Raw genomic sequence first — 12,193 nt, 5'->3', positions numbered from 1 at the left:
ACTGACTGCTGGGCCTACACTACTGACCCCCCCTTCCTGCACTGACTGCTGGGCCTACACTACTGACCCCCCCCTTCCTGCACTGACTGCTGGGCCTACACTACTGACCCCCCCCTTCCTGCACTGACTGCTGGGCCTACACTACTGACCCCCCCCATTTCCTGCACTGACTGCTGGGCCTACACTACTGACCTCCCCCTTCCTGCACTGACTGCTGGGCCTACACTACTGACCCCCCCCTTCCTGCACTGACTGCTGGGCCTACACCACTGACCCCCCTTCCTGCACTGACTGCTGGGCCTACACCACTGACCCCCCTTCCTGTACTGACTGCTGGGCCTACACTACTGACCCCCCCTTCCTGTACTGACTGCTGGTCCTACAGTACTGACCCCCCCCCTTCCTGCACTGACTGCTAGTCCTACAGTACTGCCCCCCCCCCTTCTTGCACTGACTGCTGGTCCTACAGTACTGACCCCCCCTTCCTGCACTGACTGCTGGTCCTACAGTACTGACACCCCCTTCCTGCACTGACTGCTGGTCCTACAGTACTGACACCCCCTTCCTGCACTGACTGCTGGTCCTACAGTACTGACACCCGCCCTTCCTGCACTGACTGCTGGTCCTACAGTACTGACACCCCTTCCTGCACTGACTGCTGGTCCTACAGTATTGACCCCCCTTCCTGCACTGACTGCTGGTCCTACAGTACTGACTCCCCCATTCCTGCACTGACTGCTGGTCCTACAGTACTGACACCCCCTTCCTGCACTGACTGCTGGTCCTACAGTACTGACACCCCTTCCTGCACTGACTGCTGGTCCTACAGTACTGACACCCCTTCCTGCACTGACTGCTGGTCCTACAGTACTGACACCCCTTCCTGCACTGACTGCTGGTCCTACAGTACTGACACCCAATCCCTGCACTGACTGCTGGTCCTACAGTACTGACCCCCCTTCCTGCACTGACTGCTGGTCCTACAGTACTGACACCCCTTCCTGCACTGACTGCTGGTCCTACAGTACTGACACCCAATCCCTGCACTGACTGCTGGTCCTACAGTACTGACACCCCTTCCTGCACTGACTGCTGGTCCTACAGTACTGACACCCAATCCCTGCACTGACTGCTGGTCCTACAGTACTGACCCCCCTTCCTGCACTGACTGCTGGTCCTACAGTACTGACACCCCCTTCCTGCAGTGACTGCTGGTCCTACAGTACTGACCCCCCCTTCCTGCACTGACTGCTGGTCCTACAGTACTGACACCCGCACTGACTGCTGGTCCTACAGTACTGACACCCCTTCCTGCACTGACTGCTGGTCCTACAGTACTGACACCCCTTCCTGCACTGACTGCTGGTCCTACAGTACTGACACCCCTTCCTGCACTGACGCCTGGTCCACATCTCCGGGGTCACCACTGACCTGAGCCAGGAGCCCCCCCAATGAACCAGCCTCAGAACCCCCCGCTCCGGTCCCAGGACACCCCACGCCCTCTCACCTCGCCCCGCCGCAGCCAGTCCCGATCATAGCGCAGCCGGCCCTTGGGGGAGGCCTTGAGCGCCTCCAGCGTGTCCCAGCGCAGCTCCACCGCCATGACCGACCGGTGCACGGCGCCGCCGACAGCGAGGAGGGACTACACACAGGAAGTGAGGTGAGGCACCCAAGAAGCACTCAGAGACAGCGAGGAGGGACTGCACACAGGAAGTGAGGTGAAGACACCCAAGAAGCACTCAGAGACAGCGAGGAGGGACTGCACACAGGAAGTGAGGTGAGGCACCCAAGAAGCACTCAGAGACAGCGAGGAGGGACTGCACACAGGAAGTGAGGTGAGGCACCCAAGAAGCACGAAGAGACAGCGAGGAGGGACTGCACACAGGAAGTGAGGTGAAGACACCCAAGAAGCACGAAGAGACAGCGAGGAGGGACTACATACAGGAAGTGAGGTGAGGAACCCAAGAAGCACGCAGAGACAGCGAGGAGGGACTACATACAGGAAGTGAGGTGGGGAACCCAAGAAGCACGAAGAGACAGCGAGGAGGGACTACACAGGAAGTGAGGTGAGGCACCCAAGAAGCACGAAGAGACAGCGAGGAGGGACTACATACAGGAAGTGAGGTAGGGCACCCAAGAAGCACGCAGAGACAGCGAGGAGGGACTGCAGACAGGAAGTGAGGTGAAGACACCCAAGAAGCACGAAGAGACAGCGAGGAGGGACTACACACAGGAAGTGAGGTGAAGACACCCAAGAAGCACGAAGAGACAGCGAGGAGGGACTACATACAGGAAGTGAGGTGAGGAACCCAAGAAGCACGCAGAGACAGCGAGGAGGGACTACATACAGGAAGTGAGGTGGGGAACCCAAGAAGCACGCCGAGACAGCGAGGAGGGACTGCAGACAGGAAGTGAGGTGGGGAACCCAAGAAGCACGCCGAGACAGCGAGGAGGGACTACATACAGGAAGTGAGGGTATAGAGCAGAGAGAATGACTTCATGGACAGCGAAGAAGGACTGCTTACAGGAAGTGGGCGGGAAGAAGTGCAAGATAATGGTTCGCCTCCTTTGCAGTTTAACCCCTTCGCTGCCAGGCCTTTTCCCCTCCTGTGCCGGGCCTTTTTTTGGCTATTTGGGGCAGTTCGCGCTTAGGCCCTCATAACTTTTTGTCTACATAAGCTAGCCAAGCCAAATTTGCGTCCTTTTTTCCAACATCCTAGGGATTCTAGAGGTACCCAGACTGCGAAATTTCCTAGCTATCGTGAAGGGAAGTAAAAAAAATTCTAGCTTTCGCGTCAAGAATTTTCAATTCTATTAAGGACACGGAGGCGAGGATTATGCTTCTCTCTCTATGCTTTATTTACCACAGCAGCCAATCACAAGAGAGTAACCAAAACAAAACATATCCCATCATTCAATGGGTAACGTCACAACCATCGAGACCGACACTGTATATATAAACTAACGAGGATAACGCACTTCCTCATTCTTTGCGAATGCTGAACAAAATTCAACAATAACAGTCAATAACAGGATCCCAACGAAATCAAAACAACAGTGTAAATGTAAATCTTAAAATACTTAACTCTTAAGTATGTTAATTCCTGTAATCCTGGTGGGATAATCCTCGCCTCCGTGTCCTTAATAGAATTGAAAATTCTTGACGCGAAAGCTAGAATTTTTTTTATTCTATGTCAGGACCAGAGGCTTCGTATTATGCTAGTTCAAAGCTGACTAACCACGACTGACGCGATATCCACAATGGGTTTATAATAGAAAGTCTTAAAAGTAGACTCCGCAGACCAGTCCGCCACTCTCATAATGTCTTCCAATCTAACCCCAAGAGAAAAAGATTTTGAAGCCATAGCTCCACGAACCGAATGGGCCCCAAAAATGGAGATGTCAATGCCAGCCTCGGCCAGAAGCCACCGAATCCATCTCGCTAGAGTAGCTGAGGAGACAGGGTTAAAAGGCTTATGGAGAGCAATCAAAAGTTGACCACCAGGGTCTCTCCGGAATTCCTCTGTAGACGCTTCATAAGCCTTCAGGCACTGAACTACACAAAGTTTAGGATTGTGAGGAAACGAAGGATAGGAAACCGAAGAAGTACCTGTCTTAGTACGACGGAAAATCGAAAAAGAGACTCCGGAAGGAGTAAACATCCTTCCTGACAGATCCAGAGCTTTAACGTCAGACACTCTTTTACATGAAACAAGACACAGAAGTAATGTAAGCTTGGCCGACAGTTGTTTACATGACAAGTATTTATTGTCAGGCCATGAGGAAACAAAAGACAGGGCCACGTTAACATCCCAAAGAGAGGAATAACGTGGGAGAGGAGGTTTAGCAAGCCGAATACCTCTCATCAGTTTACAAACAACAAAGTGTTCGCCTATAGGCTTACCTGACACGGGACATGGCCCGCTGAAATGGAAGATCGATAATTGTTAATAGATCTGTGCGCGAGACCAGAAGCCGCTAAAGATGCCAGAAAATTGACTACTAGATTGACATCTGCTTTAAAGGGATCGGAATCCCATTCCGTACACCAAGAAGCCCAACGCTTCCAGGCGGAGGCATATCGTTTGTGCGTACCAGAGGACCATGCCTGAAGGATGAGCTTTGAAGCTTGTTCTGAAATACCTGGCAAAAGCCATTGTCTCCGGAAAGTTTCCACGCCACTAGTTGTAACTGGCCTGACAACATCAGAGGATGAGTATTCCCCAGAGGGTCCAGCAACAGGTTGAGATGATGCGGAATCAAGAGCGGAAAATCGCACAATAACTCCAGAGCTAGGGGAAACCAAGCCTGTGCCCTCCCAAGGGGGGTCACAAGAGAGATCACCACACGCTGGCGTCGAACCTGAGACAAAACTCGGGGGATCATGCTGAATGGAGGAAACGCATATCCCAGATGGGGAGACCAGTCCTGAAGGAAGGCATCCGTGGCTGCCGCTTCCGGATCCGGTCTCCAACTGAAAAACAACGGAAGCAAAGAGATCGATGGAGAAGGGACCCCACAACTGGTGGAGGTGACGGAACACTTGCGGAAGGAGCCTCCAGTCGCTGCCGTCCCGCAGAAACCTGGAGTTCCAATCCGCTACGGTGTTGTCCACTCCTGGGAAATGTTCCGCAATCACTGAAATGCGGTGCTGAAGACAGAACTGCCAAAACTCTTTGGCAATCTGAGCAAGAATCGGAGATCTCGTACCACCCAGTTTGTTCACATATCTGACCGCAGATATGTTGTCCATCCTCAAAAGGATGCAACAATCTGATTTCAGGGGAGAAAGACTCTAAATCGCAAAGGAACCGGCCAGAAGTTCCAGGCAATTGATGTGGAGGAGAAGTTCTTCCTGGGACCAACGGCCGCCCGCGGTCAGAGAACCGCAGCGAGCTCCCCAGCCCCATCTGCTGGCGTCTGCCTCCAGTATCACATCCGGCGAAGAACCGAATATCGCCCGACCATTCCAGGCATCCATGTGGTCCAGCCACCACTGAATCTCCGAACGGGCCTCCTCCGACAGAGGAATCTTGTCTGAATACGACAGGCCCTTCTGAAGGTGGGAAATCTTGAGACGTTGAAGGGCCCTGTAATGAAGAGGGCCCGGGAAAATGGCCTGAATCGAGGAGGATAAAAGACCTACCATCCGCGCTAAGCTCCTCAAGGACACATTCTGTTTCGACAACAGAAGACGCAACTCCTTCTTGATGTTGCAAATCTTCTGGGAAGGAAGGATCAGAAGGGAGCGAATAGAGTCTATTTGGAACCCCAAGAATTCCATCTGTTGGGAGGGGACGAGGCAAGATTTGGGCTGATTGATGAGAAAACCCAGACTCTGAAGAAGGTTGATTGCCCAGGACAAGTGTTCCAGAAGAACCAACGGGTCTTGAGCCATAATGATCAGATCGTCGAGATAGACAATCAGACGAACTCCCTTGCCACGCAGGGATTCGACCACAGGGCGCATCATCTTGGTAAAGCACCAAGGAGCGGAAGAAAGCCCAAAGGGGAGAACTTGAAACTCGAAACATTGGTTCATCCAGAAAAACTGGAGAAAACGTCGATGCGGAGGGAAGATAGGAATGCTTAGGTATGCGTCTTTTAAGTCTAGACGAACCATCCAATCTGATTCTTGGAGCACATCTCTTAGGAGGTGGATTCCCTCCATTTTGAAATGCCTGTAAACTACCCAGGCGTTGAAATCCTTGAGGTTTAGAAACAGTCTCGAACCGCCGCCCTTCTTTTCTACTAAAAAGATGGGGCTGATGAAACCTCGAGGATGAGGGTCTGCCCGACAAATAGCCCCTTTTTTGAGAAGGGCAAGAATTTCCGTATTCATGATTTCTTGGTCGGGATGGGAAAAACGGTGAAGGGGAGGGATGAAAGGTTGGACAGGAGAGCGATAGAACTCCAGTTTGAAACCTCGTGCGGTTTCCAACACCCAAGGGTCCTTGGTTATCTTCTGCCATTCCCCCAGACATGTTTGGACCCTGCCCCCCAGCAGCACCTCCGAAAAAGGAATGAGTCTCACCTGAAGAGGAGGCATCCTGGGAGCTTCCCTGCTGACCCTTGTAGGCGTTTCTACGGAAACGGGACCTCCCTGCGCGGGGACGTGTGGGATAGAAGGTATTCTCTGCCTGCTGATCTCTGTAGAAACCTCTGCCACGGGAGAATGAGTCTCTTCTGGGGCCTTGATAGAAAGAGCGGCCTGAAGAGCGGCCCGACCGCGTCCGGCCCTACGAAAAAGAGTCTCCCTGAAGACCTTCTTAAGGGAAAGCTGCGCCTTATCCATGGAATTAAACGTAGCCGCAAACTTGGACAAGTCCTTGAGGAAAGGAGCTCCGAAAAGGAGGCCTTGGGCGGCCTGACCTGCTTCCGAGGAAGCCAGTTCATTGAGCTGGGGATCAACCCGCATCAATATCGAACGACGTCGTTCCGATGAGATCGCCACATTGGCATTCCCCAGGAGGCAGATGGCACGTTGTGCCCAACCCATAAGAATGTCAGGATCAATGGGGGCATTAGACTCTTTGGAAACATAGGCTAACTCCAAAATTTTTGCTAGGGGGCCGGTGAGATCAAGCAGTTTATCTTGGCATGATCTCCATGCCCGATCAAGGCCCTTCTTAGGGTCTTTAGCCCACTTCTTTAAGAATGTCACCATTGTGGGATCGACATCTGGAGTATCGGTGACTTTGCCCTCTAGATCTGGCCTGGGGCATTCCGTCTTTAGTCTCGCCCGAACTTCTTTATCGAAGCCAGCTCTAACATGCTCCTGCATGTACAATGCTACCTCCGGGGGAGGAGTCCAGCTGGAGGAACGAGGGTGAACAATGTCTTCGGGCTTAAAATTAAGAAGACGAGGAGCCTTGGGGACCTGATGTTTGGTCTTGGAATGTTTCTTGCGCTTAGTAGGGGCTGAAGGGACACTTCACGCAGAGTCGGAGTCAGAATCTGACGAGACATTTGGAGGGGAGTTATTAGAAGAGGTGTCCGAATCTTGAACCTCTTGCAAATTAGTTGAGCTATAACCATGCTCAGATTGAATGGAGGCGGCCAGCTTGTCAAACATTTCTGAATGCGCCCATTTCTGGAGTTTAGACTTGCCCTTGGAGGTAGAGGGGCGATTCTCATGGGTGTCTTTATGGGCATCTTCAGCCGGGGGGATGGGAGGGACCCAACCCTTCTGGCGAGCAAAGTTTTCAAAGTGGTGAGTCAGGGGTCCCAAAGCCTTAGCCAAGGCTTTGTTTACGGATAGCTGGACGCTATTGTCAAGGGCACCCACAAGGGACTCTTCCAAAGAAGGGGCGTCTTCGCCATAATAATAATCCTCCTCCTCATAAGCAAAGGAGTGAGACATGTTCAGGGCAGTATGGGTAACTGCGATCAAGGTAGCCAAGGACTACAATCAGGGGGAGTGCGAACCCCAGCAGGCTATAAGGCACCAAAGGATAGTTGAGCGTGGAGGGAGCAGCCTGCTGCACTCTAGGCAGAGCCTATGCCAATTATTTCAACCCTGGGCCGACCAGATGGCCCCAGGGCGTCAGGGAGTATCACCAAGCCTGAAGGCAGGTCAAGGTGGGAGTCACCGGCAAGACAGGGAGTGCAGCGTAGCAAATACCAGAAAAGAAACGGGCTGCGATCCACGTGCGAGCACCCCGTTGCAAAATGCCGCCAAGCCTTGAATGGAAAGGGCTGGTCGGCAGGAAACGGAATGAGCGCGCGCGTGCGGGGGCAAAAACAGCCGGTACTCCGATCGGAAAACCGATCCTCGCCAGGGGCAGAGCCTCGTAGGCGAACTCCCGCTCCACGGTGCCAATAGACGCGTAGCGCGCGCTCAATATAAACAGTACAAAATTCTGGAGAGAACTTGAAAGGCACTTAACTGGCTGCGGCAGCAGCAAAGAAAGAGGAAGTGCGTTATCCTCGTTAGTTTATATATATAGTGTCGGTCTCGATGGTTGTGACGTTATCCATTGAATGATGGGATATGTTTTGTTTTGGTTACTCTCTTGTGATTGGCTGCTGTGGTAAATAAAGAATAGAGAGAGAAGCATAATACGAAGCCTCTGGTCCTGACATAGAATTTCAATTCTATTAAGGACACGGAGGCGAGGATTATGCAGATCTTTCTTCACTTTTTATTGTATAGCAAGTTCAAAGTTAGACACAAAATGAACAAAAAAACTACAAGTTCCATGAAGCCGCCGCCATGGTAACCAGTATCCAATGAGGTTCCTTCATTAACGCTGGTATAAATATCCCCAAATGCGTCACACTTCCTCGACTTCACTGCGGAAAGAATCCTGGTAGAGTCAATTGGTTGTAGTTTCGGAACCTACAAAAAGATGGTGTAATTAGGGACTAAACCGATAAGACAATGTCGCATTCCAATGGCAATAATGAATGGAACATACGATCCTTAAAACTTGAATCACAAATACAAGCATAATAGCAATCAATTCCGCTTAACGTAAACTAGAAATATGACCAGTCACAATAAATAAGGGGATAAATGCAAGCATACCACCTCAATACGAAGATACAAGTGTTCGGGTGGGAACAAACTCGTGAGTAGTCTGTGGGTGGGATAATCCTCGCCTCCGTGTCCTTAATAGAATTGAAACTTTCCTTCACGATAGCTAGGAAATTTCGCATTCTATAGCAGGACCGGAGGCGAGGATTATGCAAGTTCAAAGCTTACCCACCACCAGGGAGGCTACTTCATGAATTGGTTTAAAATAAAACTTTTTAAAAGTAGATTCAGAAGACCAATCAGCAGCATGCATGATGTCCTCTAATCTACCCCCCACCTGTATGGCTTTTGAAGCCATGGCCCCCCGAGTAGAATGGGCGCCAAACACCTGAATATTGATACCTGCTTCGGACAGAATCCATCTGACCCATCTGGCAATAGAAGGAGAAGAAACTGCCTTAAACGGTTTCTTTATGGAAATCAACAGTTGATTTTCACCTGGAGGTCTAAGAGTCATGGTCACTTCATCATAGACTTTGAGACATCTAACGACGCATAATTTTGGGGAATTAGGAAAAGCTGGATAGGATACTGACCTGGTATTATTCTTCGTTCTCCTTGAAATAGTAAACGTGACTCCTTCTGGAGTAAAGACTCAGGCTGATACATCCAAGGCTCTGATATCCGACACCCGTTTACATGAAATGAGGCACAAAAGCATGGCTAATTTGTCTGACAACTCCTTCCTCGACAGATGCTGATTATCCTGCCACGAGGATAAAAGATTAAGAACTATGTTTACGTCCCAGAGTTCTGCTTATCTGGGCTGTGGAGGTCTGGAGAGTCTAATACCCTTAAGGAGTTTACATATCCAGGGATGCTCGCCGATCGGGTGGTTGTTCAGAGGGGGGTGACCCGCGGAGATGGCTGAACGAAAAGAATCGATCGTACAATAAGCCAGACCGGATTCCGCTAATTCTGCAAGGAAATTGATGATGTCGGTAATACTGGCCCCCATGGGATCGCAGTGTTTGCCCACACACCAACGAGACCATCTATTCCACGCTGATCTATATCGTTTGCATGTACCAGGGGCCCAGGCTTGTGCAATGAAATTTTTAGCTTCCTGCGAAAGTCGGCCGTCCTGTCAACGATACCTGAAATCTTCCAAGCTATGAGAGTCAGATGACCCTGAAGGACCAGGGGGTGAGAAAACCCTGACGGGTCCCGGAGGATCGAGGGAAAGACCGGGAGACGAAGAGGACACTCGCAAGAGAGTTCCAGCAGAGTCGGGAACCACGCCTGAGACCTCCACCAGGGGGTTATTAGAATCACTGTCGCCTCCTGACGGCGAACCTGTGCTGCGACCCGTGGGATAAGAAGGAAAGGAGGAAAAGCATAACCTTGAAGCTTCGCCCAGTGCTGGAGAAATGCATCCACTGCTGCAGCTCCCGGATCCGGGCGCCAGCTGAAGTATAGGGGAAGATGAGCATTCCATCTGGACGCAAAAAGGTCCACTGAGCAGGGACCCCAACGATCCATGATCGCCTGAAAAATCGATCGATGTAGTTGCCAATCGCTGGAATCCGTGAGAAAAAGGGAATTCCAGTCCGCCCAAGTATTCTGGGCTCCCGGAAGATACTCTGCTGTGACCGAGATTTAGTGTTGGAGGCAAAAATGCCAAAAATCCTTTGCTAGTTCCGCTAGGGCCCTCGATCGTGTCCCCTCTAAACGATTTATGTATTGTACAGCCGACACATTGTCCATCCGTAGTAGCACTACACATGAGATCTTGTCTCTCGTTAGAGACTTGATCGCAAACAATCCCGCCAGGAGTTCCAGACAATTGATATGCATGGTGAGCTCCTGCGGGGTCCAGCGTCCCCCAAACGAGATGTCCCCGCATCGAGCCCCCCATCCCTGGCGACTGGCGTCTGACTCTATCACCAGGTCCGGGGCGGCCCCGAAAATGGCCCTGCCATTCCATGCTTCCATGTGGTCCAGCCACCAATGTAATTCCGTCCTTGCCTCCTGAGACAGGGAGATCAGCTCGGAATACGTCACCCCTCGGCGAAGATGAAATGCCTTCAGACGCTGCAGGGCTCGGTAGTGTAGGGGACCTGGAAAGATGGCCTGAATTGAGGAGGAAAGCAGGCCAACCACTCTGGCTAACTGATGTAGCGAAATCCTGTCGTGCCGAAGGACTTTTCTTAGTTCCTTCTTTATCTTGGATATCTTTGTCGTTGGAAGACTGAGGGAAGCCGATCGGGAATCTATGAGAAAACCCAGGAAGATTAGCGATTGGGTCGGGGTAAGTTCCGACTTCTGTTGGTTGATCACGAACCCCAGATCCTGGAAGAGAACAATAGTTGTGTTCAAATTGAATAAAAGCTGAGACCTGGATTGATCCATTAAAAGGATGTCGTCCAGGTAAATAATGAGGCGTATGCCTTGCAACCTCAGTGCCTCCACCACCGGTTTGAGGAGTTTGGTAAAGCACCATGGTGCTGACGAGAGACCGAAGGGGAGAGTGGTGAATTCGAATACCTGATCGTTCCAGATGAATTGCAGAAACCTGCGATGGGGAGGAAAAATAGGGACGGTGAGGTATGCGTCCTTGAGATCTAGACAAACCATCCAGTCCCCTTGTAAGAGGAGGTCGCGGAGCATATGAATACCCTCCATTTTGAAATGCCTGTAAACAACCCATTCGTTGAATGCGCGAAGATTGATAACAGGCCGAAAACCCTTGTCCTTCTTTTCTACCAAGAAGATGTTGCTTATGAAACCTGTGGGATGAAGGGATGCGACTGATATGGCGCCCTTGTGAAGAAGAGCCTGAACTTCTAAGTCTATGAGCTAGGAGTCTGCTGCAGAGAACACTATTGGCGGTGGCAGTTTTTCCTGAAGTGGGGTACCCCAGAATTCTATCTGAAAACCTGAAACTGTCTGTAGAACCCATGCGTCGGATGTGACGCGCTTCCAGTTGGTCTTGAAAAAAACGCAATCTCCCTCCGAAATTTTGAGGGGAAAAAGGGATAAGCCTTACCAGATGGACCACCTGGGGCATTAGATGCTCCTCGTGCATTCCTGGAAGTTCTGCCTTTCCCCCTGCCTCTGTTGGGGAAGAAAGTTCCCTGTCGGCCATCTCGCCAACCGTTGTTCCGGAAGGAACTGGGGCCTTGCTGGTAGTGACGGCCGGAAGAGCGACCCCTGCCTCGTCTGGCCCCGCCAAAAACCTTATTGGGGAAAATCTTTTTGATGGATGATTGGGCTTTATCGAGAGCCGAAAAAGTAGCAACGAATTTACCCAATTCCTTTACAAAAATGGTCACCAAATAAATTGCCTTGGGCAATAGCCCCTGCCTCCGAGTTAGAAAGCTCCCCTAATTTGGGGTCTATTTTTATCAATAAAGACCTGCGCCTTTCCGCCGAAATGGCACAGTTCGCGTTGCCCAGGAGACAGACAGCTCTCTGGGCCCAACCTGCTACAATGTCTGTCTGAAGGGGAGTGTTTGATTGCTTGGCACGTTCAGCCAATTGAATTATCTGTGTGAGGGGTCCCAACACATCGAGAAGTTTATCCTGGCATGCCCTCCAGGATCGATCGATCCCCTTCTTGGGGTCTTTGGTGTACTTGGCAAAAAAGGTACACATTTTAGGGTCTATATCAGGTGTGAAAGCGACCTTATCTGATAAAGACGGGCGTGGGCA

The 12,193-nt window shown here is 51.1% G+C and overlaps 1 protein-coding gene across 2 annotated transcripts in view; it reads right to left on the bottom strand.

Moving 5' to 3' along the window:
- Window positions 1-1,730, bottom strand: part of GLE1 (GLE1 RNA export mediator) — a 195,621-nt gene extending 193,891 nt beyond the window's left edge. For both annotated transcript variants that reach the window (XR_011204710.1, XM_069237002.1), the window contains exon 1: window positions 1,508-1,730. Coding sequence is in view for 1 of the 2 variants with exons in the window: in XM_069237002.1 (XP_069093103.1) it covers window positions 1,508-1,603 (96 nt within the window). In the remaining variant the exon portion in view is untranslated. The remainder of the gene's footprint in view (window positions 1-1,507) is intronic.
- Between the last annotated feature and the right edge of the window lie 10,463 nt (window positions 1,731-12,193).

This window comes from Pleurodeles waltl, chromosome 6 (genome assembly GCF_031143425.1).
Source record: "Pleurodeles waltl isolate 20211129_DDA chromosome 6, aPleWal1.hap1.20221129, whole genome shotgun sequence".
Lineage (NCBI taxonomy): Eukaryota > Metazoa > Chordata > Amphibia > Caudata > Salamandridae > Pleurodeles > Pleurodeles waltl.
Note: the sequence above shows the minus strand (reverse complement) of the source record. Positions and strands in the feature narration are given on the sequence as shown.